General features: G+C 42.9%; 1 protein-coding gene across 2 annotated transcripts; it reads right to left on the reverse strand.

The window, feature by feature from the left end:
• Positions 1 to 580: 580 nt before the first annotated feature.
• Positions 581 to 15485, reverse strand: paip2b (poly(A) binding protein interacting protein 2B). 2 transcript variants are annotated; one of them, XM_062384413.1, is made up of 4 exons: positions 15230 to 15485; positions 4601 to 4767; positions 2709 to 2888; positions 581 to 2583 (listed from the first exon to the last, which is right to left on the reverse strand). In XM_062384413.1, the coding sequence occupies exons 2-4, from the start codon at positions 4754 to 4756 to the stop codon at positions 2527 to 2529; spliced, it is 393 nt and encodes a 130-aa protein (XP_062240397.1). In that variant the 5' UTR covers positions 4757 to 4767; positions 15230 to 15485; the 3' UTR covers positions 581 to 2526. The 2 variants fall into 2 exon arrangements, with proteins under 2 accessions (XP_062240397.1, XP_062240396.1); XM_062384412.1 differs by lacking the exon at positions 15230 to 15485 and adding an exon at positions 11866 to 12026.
• Between the last annotated feature and the right edge of the window lie 4745 nt (positions 15486 to 20230).

Raw genomic sequence — 20230 nt, forward strand, 5'->3', positions numbered from 1 at the left:
GACAGTGCCCATGTTTTCAAATGTCAGGCAAATAATCCTTAACATGATCGTGTAGTCCGACAGTGCGGCACCATCCTGAACTCAAAAACAACTTTAATAAACACTACATAGATTTAAGGAAAACGTAGCTTTGAAATCAGGGTCAGTTGTAAAATTAGTGTGGAGGAAGAACGCAAACATTTGAGTTAAATAGACCACAGTACTCATGTTACAGTAAAAATACTAAAACTTTTCTACCTGAGTAAAAGTACATTATAAATGACAACTGGCTTTTAAAAGTACACAAAGTAAGTAATAAAAGAGTAGCCCAATTCCTACTGCAGCAGTCAACTACATCATTAAGTCTGAACATGTAACACATTGCGCCTTGTGAGGAAAAAGATAGTTCCCTCATTAGTAATTAATTCTTAGACAATTTAACTTCAAAACCTAATGTTTCTATTCTACAGTAAATGACATGAACATGCATTAAGACTTTATGCTTCTATATAATAAATGGTGAATTCACAGGTCAAAGATTTACAGTCTGGGTTCACCACGCTTTTCATCCGAATGTGACAAAACACACGACACTGAGCCGTTTGTCTTTAACATCTTTATTCATCTTTTTTCATTATTTTTATTTGTATTGAAATTCATACTCTGTCTTCTGGACCTCTTTTTTTTTTTTTCTTCCTTAAACGGCATCTGTCATCTAACTCGAACAAAAATCACCAAAAATGATTTCCATGTTGTACAATCCACCTGGCGGACATTCCTATTGGCTTCACCAGGGTGCCATTCGACATCTGTGGTCCAACACTGTGAGGAAGTTCCCCTTTTTAACCTCGTGTTCGCCGTCTCTGCTGCGCGGCTTCAACGAGACACTCGAACGCTCGATACTCTGCGAGCTGCAGGGATGGACAGACTGAAGCGCTTTCACCTTTCAGAGGCTGAAACGCCAGTGCGCGAGTGTGTGCGCTGAACCCCAGGAGACATTAATGTCGCCGTTTATACCACAAAGTAATAGCGGTATAAAGACGATTGATGTTCAGATCACAACATTTCCCCTTGTGACAATGCTGCCTCCAAATTTTGGCAGAGAAGACGAAAACTTTACTCAATAATTAATGATTACTGTAAATGGTTTTTCCTGAAATTCATAATCTCTTACTATTCCAGTGGTTAAATAGACGAACTTCCTCAAAAAACAGTCAACCTGCAAAGAGAAGATGAGCAAAGAGGCCATGCCGTCGGCCACGCGTCCCATACTGCTTTATTCTGATTGGCTTTTGAGCAATACTGCCTCCTAACGTTTTCCTCATACAAATAGGACTGAATGGACACCGCAGGTTACTGTACCCAGTAGCGACACAAAACACCTCATCCTCAAAAACATGAAGGAAAAAACAACAAAAAAAAAGAAGAAAAGAGGAGGAGAGGCTGTTTGAAAACCTGATTTTGGAGATGCACACTTGATCTGACGCTGGACAAACCAAGTTGTTCTGGCAGAAAGAGGCAGTGGCTGTGTTCCAGACCAAACACTCCCCTGTAACAAGGTTGCTCAATACATGTCGTGAATCCAAACGGAACCAAAGACTGAAACGACGAACATAGAAACGACTTAACTGAATTTCTTTAATGTTCAAAAAGCCCTGACCATCCCTCTATATCGACATGATCCTTGCTAAGCTCGACTTGATGCATAAATGGGGAACTCACATCTCTGTTCTTATAAACTGGACAAAAGAGAAACATGGACTTCCACATAAATTGGGAAAAATAATAATTCATCCATGAGTACACGTGTCCATGTCTTTTCTGGTCACACAAAGTGCACAGGGAGGGCGGGGGGGTCTGTATTTGGTTTGGAACGGAGCCGCTGCGGATACAAATAATGACCCGCATCTCTCGATGCACAAGGGCTGTGATGTCACAGGGAGCTTATGACATCTTAGGAGCAAATGTTTTGGCGGGTTTGCTTGACCACGATGACTCGGCAGAGCAGCAGCGGACGCCCATCAAGTCCCCCGAAGTGTGAGTCGTTCTCTAAGCTCACTGTCATGGAAACCCTCGACGAACGAGGGAGTGTATGAATTTTTTAGATGTTCTGGATTCGTTTTAAGTTTTACCCCGGCATCACTCCTTGGTAGCTGCCTCGGTTCAAAAGGGGACTTAGATGAGCTCGGCGGACTCTGCGAAACATCGGCGGTGTCATCTGAAATGGGATGAGCTGGAACCCGCAGTGGGGCTGTTCTGTTATTACACCCCTCCCCCACCCCTGTTCCCAATGTCCCTCAGTTTACAAGAAACAAACAGGAAATAAAAAGATTAAAGAAACATAAAGAAAATAGAGAAAAAAAATAAGAAATCCCCCCACCCCCCAACTGGGCCTGCCAGCACCCCACTGACTTCAAGTGTGTGCATGTGTGTGTGTAAGTGTAAGAATCAGTGTGTCCACGATTGTGGCCTCCAGAGTCTCTGAGAACATGTGAGGACTGGTGTGTGTTTGTGTGTGTGGAGGCTCCATGGGGGTGAGGGGGACTCCTAGTATTTCTTCCCCGGAACAAACTCCTTCGCTTCAGGATTCAAGATGCTCTTCCTCTGCAGGAAAATAAAGAAAAGGCGAGTAAGAAAAAACTCCTCTTAACTGTTAATGATTAATACTAAAGTGCGCTAAGGTTAAAAAAATAAAACAATCTGTGAAACTAAACACATCTGTGACTCACCGCCACTTCCTCCAGGTTGTGGTGATCGCTGACTGACAGGCTGTTGAGCTGCTGCTGCAGCTGCCCCATCCCCTGGTTGTTGAGGTCACGCGACGGGATGAACCAATCCTGGTCCTCCTCCTCAAGCATTTCCTGGAAGCAGCGCTCCAAGAATTCCTGCTCCAACAGCTCCTCCTCCACCTGGGGAGACGGGAAACACAAGTGAGCAGCGAAATCAAGGGGCAGAGAAGACCAAGAGGAAGACAAATAAGGAGAGGGTGGTTCTCTACAGTGAATTTGCATAAAAAGCATACGGGAGGTTTCGTGAAGGGCACGAGTCATCGATCTGAGCGAGAGAAAAAGACTTGCGGTGGAGATAAGAGGGAGTCGAAAAGGGCATCAGAGATTGGTGAGGATGGATTTGAAAAGTCAGACACCTCTACAAACATACCACTACTCATTAGTGGTGCAACGGATCATCATTGATCCGTGATCCGTTCGGATCAATTATTTCGGTTCGGCACACACATGATCCGCGGATTGATTTATGGAGAAAAAAAAATTGTGCGCACGTTCAGTCCACACACGGCGTGGTCATGGCGAGCGGAGGAACGGAGGAGCTTGAACACCCCGCGTCATTTAAATCGCCTGTTTGGGAGCATTTTGGCTTCCCTGTCAAAGTTCATGATGAAGGAAAGAGGTTAGTGGATAAAACCGTGACGGTGTGTAGGCACTGTGGCCTAAGAAAGCCATACAACAGTGGAAACACATCTAGCATGGCCACGCATTTGCAGCGACATCACCCCGGTGTTTCACTGACAGGAGTGAAACCGAAAGCGGCTCAACAACCGCTTATCACCGCAGCATTTAAACAGCCCCTTCCTGCACAAACCGACCGGGCTAAAGCTATCACAAACGCTATTGGTGTGTTTATAGGTGCAGACATGAGGCCATATTCGGTTGTGCAAAACGAGGGTTTTAAATACATGTTGAACGTGCTCGAGCCACGTTACGACATTCCGTTGCGCACCCACTTCAGCGAAAAGATTGTGCCAGATCTTTATGAGCAGGAGAAGAAAAAAAGTTGTGGATGAACTATCTGTAGCACCCTCTGTTGCACTCACAACAGACGGGTGGACGTCAAGGGGAACGGTGAGCTATGTGACAATAACCGCTCACTTCATCACAGCAGACTGGGAGATGAAAAGTCCGGTGCTGCAGACACGCCCCCTCTACGAAAGTCACACAGGCAGTCATCTTGCGCAGGTACTGACACAAGCAGTGGAGGAATGGAAGATAAAGAGGCCCACGAGAATCATGGGAAACAGGAAAATTAGTGGACGGGAGGATGATAATGGAGGGTAACGGGAAACGGATAGATAAAATGGCAGATTTTTATGGAAAGCATGGAAGAGGTTTTCAGAAGAACCATGACAAGCAAGACAGGGCAACATGGCAGACGGGAAGAAGAGGTAAACTGGAAGGTCAAGTGAAGGACATTCAAGTTTAAAAGGGCATCACAGACTTAACCCGAGAGAAACCAGCATTATCACTACAAGGTCTCACCACAGGAGAAACCCCAGACTGGTCTTCATATGACGTTCAATAACAACACACTCGAGAGGAGACACTGAATCATAAAGATCATCCTGCACTGGAAATCTGATTTCCAGCAGGTTGGAGATCCAACCAGTCATAAACCTCTCTAATCATGTTTTTAAGACCAATAGCAGAGAGACTGAATTGAGCACCAATCGGGGGCTTTTATTGGAGACTTGCAAATCGGGCTAAATATCATGCTGTGAATTAAAGTTTAACCAGCATCATGATCAAAAGTCTTTTCCTGCTCTAACAAGTGTCTGTGATGTGTTTAATGTCCCATAACGACATGTTTAATGAGCACACCCACACACCTGTCTGTTATACTCCTCTTCATTCTCCATCCACATGTATTCGGCGAACGGGTTGGCGTCGCTTCCCTCTCCTGCATGCCCATTGGCCACCGGCTCCTTTCCCTCCTTGCCTGGAGCACCGCCTCCCGGTGTCTTGGCCACCTCTGGACCGCTCATCTCAGCCGGCTCTGCAAGAGAACGCAGATACACAAGTGTTACAATTTCACAATAAAACGACATAACATTGGCTCATCTAATATTACTATGACTTACATTTATATTTTCTCATCTGAATCATGGCTATGAGGTTTCAGTCCTGGCTGTGACAATTTTGCTACAGTTTAAAAACTGCAAAAATAACACAAAAGGATCCTGCTCATAGGTGTCTCCAAAAATAACATACACTTATAAGTAATGTTCTTACTGAACATTTTGAAATTAGTCCAAAGTTTCCAGGTTTTGTTTATACTGCAGGAAAAGTGTGTTTGAAGACACACCGAGTTGTGCGGACAGACAACATGAAGACCTGCAGCAACACTTACAGACTAGCAACTCTATGACATCAGTAACTGAAGGCTGACAACAAAGAGAAAATACAACATCGCCAGAACTTAAGTGCAGTACAAAAATGGTAAGAAACGTGTGAGGCAAAAACAATGACAGTAAATCAGGGTACACACCTACTGACAAATTAAAAGTATTTTTCTTTATGTTAAACACACATTTCACTGACGCTTTTTTGATGTCAAATAAAATGACAAATCATTGGCCTCTCAGCCAATCACTCTGCTCAACAGCTGGGCCAATCACAGTTGCTTTGCAAATATTGCAAAAAAAAATACAAAAACTTGAAGTGGAAACTTCTCAACCAGAACGTACTTTTATTCTTATAAATTCTCATCATTCTTTAAGCAAACATGTAAAATAATCTGATATAAAAATAAATGTAGTGTCTTTAGATTCTGAACCTTTTATCTACAAGACATCATCCAGGTCTTTATCTAATTGTCGATTTCAGCCTTTTTAATAATTTAATTTCATAAATTGAGCAACTCGCTGATTACTGAGAAGAAAGAAAAGCCATAGATCAATAAAGAGCAACACTATTGTATCCCAACATACACAAATAAAACATGTACACTGACAGGTGACATGACAGAACGTTTTTCTTAGAACTAACTTGTGCTGGTGCAATTTATAGAAAACCAGTTGGGAATTAAACTCTAGTTTAGTGCAGATGTTTGACTGACACTATGCTACAGACACAAAGGTAGTCTTTCTAGAGCTGATCATGACAGTTCATGGCTCCGGAGTGCGACCAAAAGTCTGTGAAATTCAACAAATGTCTTCAGTCCCACTGGTGCTCCTTACAATAAGCTGGTCTGTCTCTATTTTAGAGAGTCGCGTCACTTCCTCATCTCACACATGGGCCCTGGGCTGGGCCCGCCCCCACTCTCACTCACCCAGTGCGATACAGACAGTGAAACAAAGGTGAGAGGCGGTGGGTGCACAGGCGGGTATATGAATAACAGTGGTGACAAAAGTGTGAATACAGAGTTTCCATGACGTAGTGCTAATGATAAATGATTAGTGCCACTGATTGAGGATCAGAGGAAAAGCAGCGGGCGGTTGTACCGTGTCTGGATGTCCTCCCTCCACTCTCCTGCTGACTTGTGATACCTTCACACTTTAACCAGACACACACAATACCCTCTAAATCATAACCATCCCATCCTGTTTACTGAGCTGGTGATTACAAAACACTTTCCCCAATTCCTCGGTAAATGACAGGCCAGAGCAATTTTTGTTTACAGAGCGAGAGATAATTTGATTTATTTAGGATATTTTTAATTCACATTCAAATGTCAGACTGAATATTCTTAAGAAGTTCACCGCTCTTTGACTTGCATGATTATGCTATTATATTCCATCAGTTGTATAAAATGGTTTCAAAATGACAATCATTTATTGCAATAATTTCTGGGACAAAATATTGTCCATCAAAATTTGTCATAGTGAAAGGCCTATATTGATTTGTGTCACAGGTTAGAGGCTTCCTTGCACAGTTTAAGAGTTAAGGCCGGCGCATGCTTCTGCGTTTTCAGGGGCCCACATGGGCAGAGCCCTTCTGGGCCCCTTACGTGCTTACGTATCCCTTCTTAAGTGCGTCGCCCAATTTTTCTAATTATACAGCTAAAGCCTGAAACATGCTTCTGCGTTTTCACGGGCCCGTAAGCGCAAGAGCCCTTCCGGGTCCCTTACGTGCTTCTGTATCCGTCCTTACGTGCTGACGGGTGTCGACCCCCTTTTCTAAAATTTACGGCAAAGCTCCGCAAGCTCACTCAGCCCGCAAGGCTGTGATTGGTCTGCTCTACATCCCTTCTGGAGCTGCATTTCCGGTTTCATGCCCCATAATACCGGCAGAAATCACGGAAGATTTAGAAGAACGAATATGGACCAAATAGAAGAGCACTTGGCAGAAGAGATCCGATAGTATGATCACTTGTATAACCTGTCACTGACTGGCGGATTTGTCCGCCAGAAAAAGGCTACGAGGAGCCGCAGGGGCTATGTAAATAAACACTCGACGAAGAAGAAAGAAGGTGTCTCTAGGTCGTCTTCGACAAAAAGCATTAGTCCGCCTAGTGTTCTGGCGCGGAATTGCTTTGTAAGACGCGCAACGGTTGGGGAAGCATGAATGAAAACGAGTCTTGCGCCACAGCGGCGTGAAAAGACGCAGACGCAGTCGCAGAAGCATGTTTCAGGCTTAAGTTCCGCAAGGCTGTGATTGGTCTGCTAACTACATCCTTTCCGGAGTCGCATTTCCGGTTTCATGCCCAATAATACCGGCAGAAACAACCGAAGATTTAGAAGAACGAATATAGACCAAATAGAAGAGCGTTTGGCACAAGAGATCCGAATGTATGACCACTTGTATAACCCGTCACTGACTTGCGGATTTGTCCGCCAGAAAAAGGCTACAAGGAGCCGCAGTGGCGATGTAAATAAACAGTCGACGACGACTGCCACACACAAAGAAGGCGTCTCTAAGGCCGTCTTCAACAAAGAACGTTACTCCGCCTCGTGTTCTGGCGGTGAATTTGCTCTGTAATACGCGCAACGCTTGGAGAAGCATAATGACAACGAGTACTTCGACACTACTGTGTCAAAAGCCGCAGTTGCAGAAGCATGCGCCGGCTTTAAGGCGCATCAGTGCAACCCATGTAAAAAAAAATGCTCTGGAGCCTGCAGTTGGGAATAGTGTAACTTTGAGATTGATCATGTTCTCTGCACATTGCATCTCCCCCTTTCTGCTGGAATGACATAATCGGCAAAAATTGCAGCCTCATTTTCATGCATCTTACTTCCTTCTTATCTCTTCTTTCACTGGGTGGATAACAAAGCCTGTTAGAATACGGTTAAAATAACACAGAAGTTAGAAATACACTGCTTGTGCTAATTTTTGCACAAATAAAACAAACGAGAATCTCTAAAACGACTGATGATCCATCAGTATGAGGCAATGCTCCTCAACAACCAAAACCAAAGTTGCCCATGTCTAAATTCACTCATAGCTGAACATTGACACATGCTCTGATAATACTGTACATCCTGAATGTTTTACTTGGCCTTTTTGCCATTTGTGTTAACACTCTAGATGTCTGTCTTCCACACCACGAGGAATTCCAATAACAAAGCAACACAATACAACCAGTTCATCTGATGTGAACTATCCAGCGCAGCAACAACGCTGCGTATCCAGACCTGCAGCTTCACTTACACAAGACTGAGTGACAACAACTTGACAGTCCACCAACCGCAGAAACAGGGTGAATGCACAGTAGGAAAATCCTACTCATACAAATCTACATCCTTCGGATAATGAGGGAGTCCCACGTCTCTGGTAGAATTTGGTTGTTAGGGGCTGAAAAGTTTGGGAGCCCCCTGAGCTAAAGACTAAGGGATCATGTAGTATTTGAACACAAAATAAATGCTCAGCGAGTGCCTACATATGCAGTTTTATTCTGAAGTCATTTGTGGGATTTCATATCTCAAATGTTTACTACCTTAGCCAAGTAAGTCAACAAATGTACTTTAATTGAGCAATATATTGCGCTAAATAAACAGTGATCCAAACGTAAATTGAGCGACGTACATTTTTCTGTTCCTCTCCAGCCATTCTCTGGCTCTGCAATTAACGTAAAATAATGAAAGTGTATAATTTCATTAGGGAGACATACGCTTAGGCTTTCTGCTGCAAATAGAATATAGTTTTTATATTATATCAATTATGAGCCTTCACTGCCCACAGGAGATCAGCTCTCCGAGGGTTAACTGTGCTTATATACAGAAATACAATACTTTCATAATGAAGTATCGCACATTAAATTGTGTAAAAGGGGTAATAACAGTTTGTCTATCAGTGTTTCTGTGGCACAGACACAGAACTACCTCTACAATGAGATATGACCATTATGACATAATCCTTAGACTGCCAGCCAGCTCCAACAGACTTGTCATGACTCAACTGCAGCCTTGCGGTGGATACAGAGGGGGGAGGGAAAGGGAGGGAAAAAAAGAAAGATCTAAAAACGGGCTGTGAACACAGCTCCAGGGTCAGCCTCATGCACACACGCATTTGTGTTTGACTTGCAAGGAACAATTTAGAGTCCCTAAAACCGGTGGATCTTCACCCGCGCCGTTACCTGATGTCCAAAGTCAGAACATTCTGTTACTTTGACGTCTGCAGCTTCCATCTTGGTCACTGTGATCCAACACATGAAGACAGAGTGTGACCTGATGCAGAGTGTCATTCACTGGATGCAGCTCAAATAAACATGGATAATCTAAGTAGGTTAGCAGACTAAGAAGAGGTGTGTCTATACGTGTTAGCAATGATAACGCAGCCTAATTATTCAGCGCAGTGATTTGCAGAAGACGTCAGCTTTAAAAAAGGCAAACAGAGAGCTAAAGGTTTAAAGACAATGTTGTGCGGGAAAACACACAGGGGCCCAGATTTAATTATGCACCGTCTGAGCAAGGTGCAAGTCCTAAGTGTTTAAGGCATTAGTGCAAGTGTGTGCTAGTTTCATTGCGTTTTAACAAGAACTTTGCTCAAGTTTGCTGGAAAAAGATCCACAGCAATTATATTTGGCATTTAATTTAATGACAAAATTAAGCTAAATCTGTTTTCTGGTTTGCGCTTTTTGAAAATGTGAGGATTCTGATCCTTCTCTTATTTTTAAGTTGTGTATGGCAGGTATAACTAATTAGAGCATTCCCGAGTTATTAGAGAACAAATGGAAAAAATTAAGCTGTATCACTTTGAGAATTATCACGTGAACACTAGCCCGAAAATCAATTTCCAACTGCTGCAATTGCTCAGTATCGCTAACTCAGTGGCACATAATGCACTGGTATAAAGAAAAGTAAAGACAGTCAGCACTGTGCCATTATGTACCGCACAAAGTACTTAACATGTACACGTTGCATAACCGTGTGTTGGTCACAATGTAATATTTAGTTAGCAGAGTCTAGCTTGGCCCATCCAGCAGGCAGAGTGCGATACGATCATATCTAATGAGAATCATGGGTAAACAGTGGAAAAGTAAAGGGCTGTACTACAGCGGTGCAATAGAGAGAGTGATTTAAACTTACAAAACCTGTTTTGCAATTGGCAAACATATTCTATGTTGTGACCTGAAACACACTGAAATTGAGCTTATAGGAATTTAATGTTTAGTTTATTTGTTTCTGATACATAATGGACTGAATGCTAAAGTTATAAGCAACATTTAGACAAGTGATTGAAAGTTGATGCCAGTTACGATTCATGCCCTGTATACTGCACTAGTACATTGCATATCTTTAGGTTTTGAGCTGGTGATTGGACAATATTTTACACAGTTTTCTCAAAGAGACAATTCAATGAGGACTGGAAAATGACAATTTAATATTGTCTAGATATAAGTCCAAATCACCTCATTCAGTCAGGTTGTAAACTGGTTTCATAAGCAGCGGAAATCTAAATAAAACCATAGATGTGAAAATGTTGTTTATGTCTGTTGACGACTTTGTTTTCATGTATTTTGATATTAAAAAGGAAAGCCTGGGACAATTTGTGTCACAAAGAAAGGTAAAACTCAATCTAAAATTATAAAATCAATGAAATTATATTTACCTAATTGAACTATATGTCCTGATTTACTGTATCAGTACATTTCATATTTTTGGTTGAGTTTTTGATTTGACAAACCTGCTATCACCATGGGCTTTTGGACATTTTACAATTTTCAATAGGACATCCCAAAGAAAAGTACTACAAAATACTACATTGACAATGAAAATGTTTCAGTTGTGAAACTAAAAACATTCGTTTATATAGTTATATTTACCATTTCTGATTCACACCAGTTGCAAAGTGTTGATTAAGCAGCTGAAATTAAAGTGGACAACAACAAAAACAGGCTGCGATGCTTTAAGGATATATTAGAGTTTAGAAATATCAAAATATCCAACTATACACATGTGGAAATTAGGGAATCCCCGGAATTCGTCGTGTACCTAAGGGTGAGTAAAAAACTAAAATCTCAAAACACACGTTAAATGAGCGACAGTGAGATTCACGGAAAGGTCTGTGCAGCTCCATCCCCTGTGAACACAAGATGCTGGGAACAAACCGCTTCATAAACACATTATGTAACTCAACAGTTAGTGTCCTGTGTGTAATGGGAGCGTCGTCGTGGCTCACCCCGGCTAACTTCCCGCGGCGGCTAACGGGGCTAATCCAGGTGTCCGCGGCCTACCTGGGAAGTAGACGGAATGGATTGCACTAGTTTAGCCGAGGTGATGCTAAGCGGCTAGCTCATAGGTAGCTGTCAGCGAACGGGCCTAAGGTGAATGCTAATCCAGCAACAACAAAGGGTAGAGGGCTGGGTGAGCGAAAAGCTATTTTCAACAAAGTGGTAACGAGGAGAAGCGTGGAAACATCTCGAAAGCCAACGCAACACGTTGATGTGTCGATACGGTGAGGTATTACGACACGGAACCCGCGCACCGAGGTCAAACTCGGCTCCCGTTCGGATGCTAGAGGCCAAACAAAGTCGGCTACTCCGCTGCGAGCTAGCGCGCTGCTAAAGCTAAGAGCTAATGCTAAAGCATGGCAGCATCACGGAGGCAGGTCAACAACACAAGCCTCCGCTGCGGGGATTACAGCAGCCCGCCCGCCCGCCGCGCCACACGACACACAACCGCGTGGCGTCGAGCTCCCCCGCGCCCCGTGTTACCTGGCATCGTGATCCCGGTGTTCGCCTCGAAGTGTGACGTTATCTGAAGTTGTCGCAACTACACCGCGAAGAGTGCGTTCGTCGTTTCTCTCCGTGCGGCCGCTGCTCCGTGCTGTTGCTGCTGCTGCGACGTAGCTCCACTCAGCTAAATCCCGTTAGCCACCTCTGCTAACGTTACAGGAGAGTCACGTGAGCCGCTGCTGCGTCCAGGGGCTTTAAGGAGCATGGGGATTTTTATTTCAACGTTTGGTCGGAGCCAACGTGGAAAAATAGGAATGGGTCATTATTTATTCTTTAAACGGCTATTTTACATATTGTTCGTGTATAAGAGTGAGAAAAATAACCAGTTATAAAGACAGGATCATGTCGACGTGATGCAAAATGTGGAATGTAGAAATGGTTCTTAATAAGAAAGAGATTACAAAATATATATAATAATTTTAAAACCTTTTATAAGATGTTTGCTCTTTACCCAAGTTGAGCACATATATTAAGGATTCGAATTTCTTTTTAATCTTTTGTAAGTTGAAAATTGTCTAAAACTCATTTTTATTGTTCACGAACTGTAGAACGGATGGATTTATGTTTCTTGCTGAACGCATCTGTAAGCATTTACTTAGACATATAAGTACACAGCATTTAAATAACGCAACAATAAGTTCTCAAGTGTCATAATAACTGATCATACAGGTACGCAGTCAAAACCTCACATTGCAAATAGGTTATGAAGTTCCTATTGATTGTAGTGCAATCTTATCGTTATCACATAATTGTGTTGTTATTAATCTATGTTTCTAAATGAAATGGTTTAAAACCAACTCAATCTAAAAGAACAATGAGAATTCGATATTCCAGCTTTTGTTTTATAGATGCCTCAATTTCAGAAGTCGGTGTGGCGCAATCCATAACGCTAGAATACAGTTCTCTTCTTACCATGGCATATCCTCATATATACTGATACCAAAAAATATACTTAACCATATTGTGTTATTGATTTCAACTATATCAACCAGCCTTAGTTCAGATCTTTTGAAAACATCTGGCATATTCATAAGATGCTGATGTCTATTTTCCAGCATCCACACTGATACATATTAATGTGTAGTTGTGCAGGTCAACAGTGCATGTGATAAGCAGCTGAAAAACAAACAGAAAATGCAAAAAAGCTACACCACAACATCTCGACAAGACCCTCTACTGTCTTATTCCTTTTCCTATTCCCCAACTGATCATAGTGCATTATTAGAGGATTGATCCTCAGACTGAACAAGATCCAGCTCCGATGCACTTTGAGTACAAAACACTACAAATCACTGAACCACACTCCTCTACTATCAGAGGAAAAACAGCCAGGAGAATTAGTTGTTAAGAAAAATGAATCAAATGTGGTTGGTGTGTTATTTTGTTCTTACCCCCTCCCGTTCAATCAACAACAAATATCACAAAAGAAATAAACACCATTGGGCTTGGTGTGTCACCACCAGAAATAGATATTGTGCTCCTTTCTCCTCTAGTTTGAAGTTGCAGTGGTTAAGGTCGTTGGTTATGCTAACTGAGTGACTGACTACAACTGACACTATGGTCGCTTAGCAGCTTAGATATATATACTTTATTTCTATTTTAAAATTTGATATTCTATTTTATATTATTTCTATTTTATTTCATAGGTTGTAATTACTTGAGCATTGCTAGAAGACAGCCTGTGACTCAAGCATTTCACTGCCAGCGACTGCTTAATGTTATTGTTGTGCATTTGATAATAAAAATCTTGAATCTTGAATCTTGATCCTATGGTTCTTTTGCCTGCAACAACTCCTTAGAAAAATTAATTGTACTTTTCTTGAGCCAACAAAGAATGTCCAACACTTTTTATTTGCAGCTTCACATTGAAAAAAGAAAAAATGTGACTACCTTCAGGTCAGGAGTTTATACATCATGAGATAAGGTCAATAACTTATGTGACTGATCATTCAGCCATGACATGAGAGTAAAAACATGTGGAGGACCTGCTGCAACTGTTTCTGCTTCTGTTAATTACCAAAGACATTAAAGAGGCCACACTTAGTTTAACAATTTCCCCTTTAAAGCAACGCGTGAAAAAAGCCAAGGGGTCACACGTCGACATGTGATCGTTAAAGGGACATAAATCAAAAAGTTCAGGAAACCAGTGATCCAGGCCAATCAAATAATTGACCAATCGAGTACGTGCTACACGTCACAGTAAAGCCTGAAACATGCTTCTGCGACTGCGTCTGCGTCTTTTCACGCCGCTGTGGCGCAAGACTCGTTTTCATTCATGCTTCCCCAACCGTTGCGCGTCTTACAAAGCAATTCCGCGCCAGAACACTAGGCGGAGTAATGCTTTTTGTCGAAGACGACCTGAGAGACGCCTTCTTTCTTCTTCGTCGATTGTTTATTTACATAGCCACTGCGGCTCCTCGTAGCCTTTTTCTGGCGGACAAATCCGCCAGTCAGTGACAGGTTATACAAGTGATCATACTATCGGATATCTTCTGCCAAGTGCTCTTCTATTTGGTCCATATTCGTTCTTCTAAATCTTCCGTGATTTCTGCCGGTATTATGGGGCATGAAACCGGAAACGCAGCTCCAGAAGGGATGTAGAGCAGACCAATCACAGCCTTGCGGGCCGAATGAGCTTGCGGAGCTTTGCCGTAAATTTTAGAAAAGGGGGTCGACACCCGTCAGCACGTAAGGAGGGATACATAAGCACGTAAGGGACCCGGAAGGGCTCTTGCGCTTACGGGCCCGTGAAAACGCAGAAGCATGTTTCAGGCTTAACGCTGAGGTTCGGGGCTCACAGTGGGTACGTGAAGGCAGCACGAGAGCAAACACCCCCCACTCGCTCTTGCAGTTCGCTCTCCTCCAAAAAACACAAATGCCTGCGTGGCTTTGGAAATGCACGCGTTTCTGTCAATCGACTACAAATCATCCAGAATGTCTTCGATTAGCTTCGATGTGGAGGACTGACAAGCTGCAGTGCTAAACAACGGGTTATCAAATGATTCACTGTGTCCACAACACTTAAATATACATAACTGATCTGAGAAAAGAGTGGAGACGTTCATGAACCCGACAGTGCTCCCGTATTGTAGTATATAAAGTGTAGTTATAGCTCTTTCTTGTAGTTTGAAGCTCAGGCTGTAAGTGGTGCTGATGTTAGGCAACGTGAAATGTAAACAAGTTATCAAAAACACACGGTAGCCGAAGTTTATTTGTGTATATCCAAACATTGTTGACGGTTAGTTTCTCGTTTGGTTTTTCCTCCCTGCTCTTTCTTCCCGTTTCTTAATGATTGATTATTATCTCGCCCCCACCCCCACTTTCATAATAACAACAGACTCACCACACAACTTCAAGTGCCAGTAGTGGGGGAATCCACAAACAAGCTGTCGGTACTGGGGTCGAAAAGCTGTTCTTTTCCGGTCCCGGATGTGTCAAGAAAAAGCGCAGATAATATAATGTCCCTGTTTTCTCCACTGAGGTAAATAAACAGTTGTCTCCTAAGTTATTTTTCTCCTGTTATTGGTTTAAAAAACGGATAAATCCAGTGTTTGTCTGCCGAGACGTTGAGACTGAAAAACATAAGCGTCGTGGTCGCGTTTGTCCAGCTATTGCATTCACTCATTGGCTGGAGCATCCATCGGTCAACGACCCCTCGGGATGCTATTGGCCCGGACGACTTATGCCCCGCCCCAACCTCCCCATTCACGTAAGTCAACCAAATTTATCCCGTTTTTTTTTTCTCACTGTCTCTTTGTTCAGATTAATATGAACAGCCAATATTTGACAGCGTGGGGCCATGTTCACTATGAGTTACCTTAACATCAACAGTTCTAGTGTCATGTATTTATTTTGTATACAGCTGTTGCGGTTTGATTCAAAGTAAATTTAAGATTTGAATGGTGTGAAAGTAAGCAGTGGCGTGCACATAGTTGTAATCAAAATGATTAAGTGGCATTATACTCCGGTCACAACTGTTTTATGTAAGACAGATGCTTCTATAAGTCTGGAAATGCCACCAGTATAATGCATTATATTAGATTGTAAACTGCCAGGAATGTAGTATCCTAATTAGCTATAAAACACAACGTATTCAGAAGCGTATTCGATTGGTCTTACTGCAGAAAATTAAGTTTGAATATGTTATTGATGCGGCATCACATGACACCATACAAGTGAAAAGCAAGCATTATCATGCATCCCCAATTTTACAAAGAGGAAATCAGTGTGGCAGTGCGGCAGTGCATGCCATTCACTAGTGCATAATAATTATCAAAGATCCTCGAGAAAATAGAGCAAAGCAGTTTACGAGAAAGAATTAATCTATTGGTTGAGCACAAGGGACAATCTGAAAGCTGCTTTTTATGCGAATAAAGAATTGTCGATGGAGAACAGAATGAATGAAGAGAAGAAGAAACTTTCAAACCAAAATGGCACTCTGGAATATGCGAAACTGGAAACTGAATTTATTGACCACTTCTTTTCTGAAGCTGAATTGCAGCATCCTCTAACCTCAGTCATCTTCTGCGCTCTGCGGCCTGCTCATCTTCACTGAAGTGACATGAACAGTGCCTGAGTATAGCTTTTGCCAGCATTAACCCAGCCATCATCTCTCAAGGTCCTCTTGCCTTTCAGAAAACCAGAAAGGATTTGACACTTTCAGCCAGCTGTTTAAGATGGCACAATAAGAGGGTGCATCACCATAAAAAGACAGCAGAGGGCAACTGTAGCTCACAGTGTGTCCACCAGCAGAATCGTGGCTATTGTGCTGTGAATGTGGATCTAAGTTCTGTAACTAAAGCCAAGGGTTAGCCTGAGACCAAATAAAATACTCTACTACAATAGAGGAGCAGTGCTGTATGCTCAATGGCCACAGCAAAAAGTGACTGTAATGCATATTCTTGTGTGTATATGTTGCATTAAACCACTGTTTTTGTGAACACGGAAGGGAACAGTCGCCATAAATCATCACTGTAACAGATTTCCAACATGCTAAATGATTTTCTGCGAAGTCCCACCTGGGTGCAAGATGCATGGGAATGAGATGAGATGACGAGCGGCAGATGTTTCTCAGAGAGTCAGGTCAGATGTATGTCTGCAGATGATTTATCCATAGTGACCTGTGATACCTCTCCTCTGGAAACTCATACAAGGCGGCAGGAAGGGCTTGTTTCATTGTGATTACACATCTAAACTCACACATCCAAACAGAAGCCAAAATATGTTTCTTAAACGCTGCGGTGAGACTTCAAATGGAGTTTTCTTCTCAGTTCACATGTCTGAGGCCGTTATCATCAATCTCCACTTGATAACAACCTCAGGTGCCCACAGTAGAAGGCCCACTCCCACATATAGAGCCACGAGAATGCACTGTGATATAGTGCGTTCACGCAATTATTTCCACACTCACTCTCCAGCTACGGACATAAAGAAGTGCTCCTCTTCAACTCTTTTCCACCACTTCTCTTCTCCACACTGCTGTTACATTAAACCTTCCTCCCTCCCTCCTCTTCTCTATCTGTCCCTCTCTCCCCCTATGCTTTAAATTTCACAATCCGTCTCTGCCGCTCAATCGTAAATCATAAATTCCCTTCCTCTTTCTCCTCTTGCCCCCCTTTCCTGTTCATTGCACAATAGTCCAGACTTCATGTCAGGGGGATGTGACATTAGTGTTTGTGTGTTTTCCTCCGAGTAAACATCTCATGTTGACCCACGTCCCGCCCCAACAAACTTTACAGTACAGTTTTGCCTTTCACTCATTCACACACACACACTTTGGCTCATGGAATCGGGGAGTTTGGGATTGAACCAATGGTTTTGGTTAGGCAGCGAATGCATAGTCAATGCAAATTCCTAATAAGGATAGCTGCACACAAACCTATGTGTGACTGTGTATGTGTATCTTCTACCCCAGCCTTTCCTGTGGCCCTGGATCCCCACCCCAGGCTACACCAGTGAGTTTGTCCGATATAACACACACACGTGCACATGAATATGCCAACACTGAGGGACACTCTCACGTGCACAGGAACAGGAAGTGGTGCATTAGCATACACATATGCACTCAAAGGTACAATGTTGCCTTTATTATTTTCTGCACAATCTCCTGCACGATCCAAGTGCTCATAGTCCGTGGTCGTGTTAACAGTCACAATTGAGGCGCTGTCAACGCTCAGCAAGAAGCGGAATATATCCTGGCTACACGTTTGTTCCAGAAACGTTTAAGAAAACAACGGGTCACACGGTACATGCAGACATTTCAACCTTTAATGGTTCCCACTTGTGTGTTGTTGTTTTTTTACAGTGTGACCCTGAAACGTTCAGACTCTGGGCCTCTTGTCTGCTTGACAAATGGTGGAAATAAAAGTCACGCAATATTTGTACAAGGAGATTTATTGCAGAAACAGTTGTATAACTGTTACTAAACTATTGCAGTATAAGTCTGAATATTTGTGACCATTATTGACTCTGATTGCAGAAAATGAAATGTGCACAACATCTATCCGTTCTTGACATGCACAAGGGATCATAAATCTCATGCTGGACAAATCATGCTTGGTTGACTCAAGATTCATTTAGTTGCTTTTTGTTTAAGAACAGCTTTCGAACATCTCACCCTTGCTTTGTCTACGGATCAAAACTGATAGACCTTGAGTCTTCAACTGCTCTCCAAAAAATGTGTGCAGGAAATTTGAGCAAACACGGATAAAAGACAATGTGACGTGGTGAAAAGCTCCAGAATGGTGCAGACCTTGAGCTGAGATAGTTCTGTCAATCACAAAACTCATTCTGCACATAAATATGACTCCACAACAGCTGGTCATTGGTATATTAATGGTTACCCCTGAGGAAAAGCTATAAACAAGATCATCATCAGTGACAGAGAAGCACGTGATGCTTCTAGCATCAGGTTTTCTCTCAGGCCCCAGCTATTTAGAGGAGCTGAAGGAAGAACAGGGACTCCTGCACTGTGTGTGTGTGTGCACGTGTGTGTGTGTGTGCATGTGTGGGTTTCCGTTGCTCGAGGTCCGAGAGATAATGTGGAATTCATGAGAGGAATGCAGCCCAGGGGTTCCTTCCTGTCACCTGACTCCATCACTTCCTTCATCAGGCTTCCTGCGTCTGGACCTCTGAGGAGGAGGGCGAGGTTGCGTCTCTGTAGCGGTCCTGGTCATGGGTCATTATTCGGTCTATCTGAGGTGACAGAGAAAAAGACACCGATAGCGGCCAGTGCAAGCAAGGTGTCATATCAAACAGGTAAAACGTGCAGGAGACATTAGAAGGAAGAATTGCTCGTAAAAGAGGGAAGAGGGACGGATGTACGAGAACAATAAACGAGCCAATAAAGAGAAAGAAAGAGGGAGAATGAAAAAAGACAGAGAGGTGATGGCAGGATCCATATGGGGCCTCTTGGTTTTGGGGCAGAAAGGGGAGACATGCCAGGTAATGCCTTCCAGACACACACACACACACACGTAGACACACACTAATTTGATTTGGAAATCTGACAGGACAAGGAGACTGAGTGTATGTGGACTAGTGTGTGTATATACCAGGGGCCCTTTTTCTATATACTCAAGAGGTCTGACTTCCTTTACCCATTGGGATTGGGGCCAGTTAGCTTGCGTGCATGTGTGTGTGTGTGTGTGTTCGTGTGTGTGTGTGTTACTAGCACTGGGGGTTAATGTGTGCTTTCAATCACTGCTCTAGGTGGGGAGAAATCAGATCCCTGCAGTGTTGATGCCAACTCCAAGATCCACACACACCAATGGACACACTCGGAACATAAGAAAACACTTTTCAGACATCAGGAGAGAGCGCAGCAAACGCAATTATCTACGCATTAAGGTTTAATATATCATTCTCATTAAGGCAATATAGTATGACATTTTAGTAAAAACACATATTTGTTTTCTGGCCAAGATGTTCAAGGCTGAGCTGCTGACGCTAGATGAAGCCAGGCTAGTTTACCCCCCCCCCCCCCCTCCCCATTTCCAGTCTTCATATCAAGTGGTTGCATATCAGCATCACATCCTTCCTCTCGTCGAACTCCCGGCAAGACAAATATTTCGGACATGTTAAACTCCTTTAAACTGTAAACGGACACATGTGGAGCTAGTCACCTGTCGTCTTCCCCTCTGTGTGATCGTATCTGTGTCAGTTTGACCCAAACACCTGGTCGTTTCCTGCCTTTGTCTCCAAAGTTGGAAAGTCGTGCATTAATCATGTGCAATGGTTTAAAGGGCAGCGTGAAATAACCCTCAGACAATGACAGAAATGAAGCTTTTGAAAAAGAGAGGATGAGATGAAAGGAGAAGCAGTGGAGGAAGAGAGGAAGAGCCAA

The sequence above is a fragment of the Platichthys flesus genome, chromosome 24 (assembly GCF_949316205.1).
Source record: "Platichthys flesus chromosome 24, fPlaFle2.1, whole genome shotgun sequence".
Classification (NCBI taxonomy): Eukaryota; Metazoa; Chordata; class Actinopteri; order Pleuronectiformes; family Pleuronectidae; genus Platichthys; species Platichthys flesus.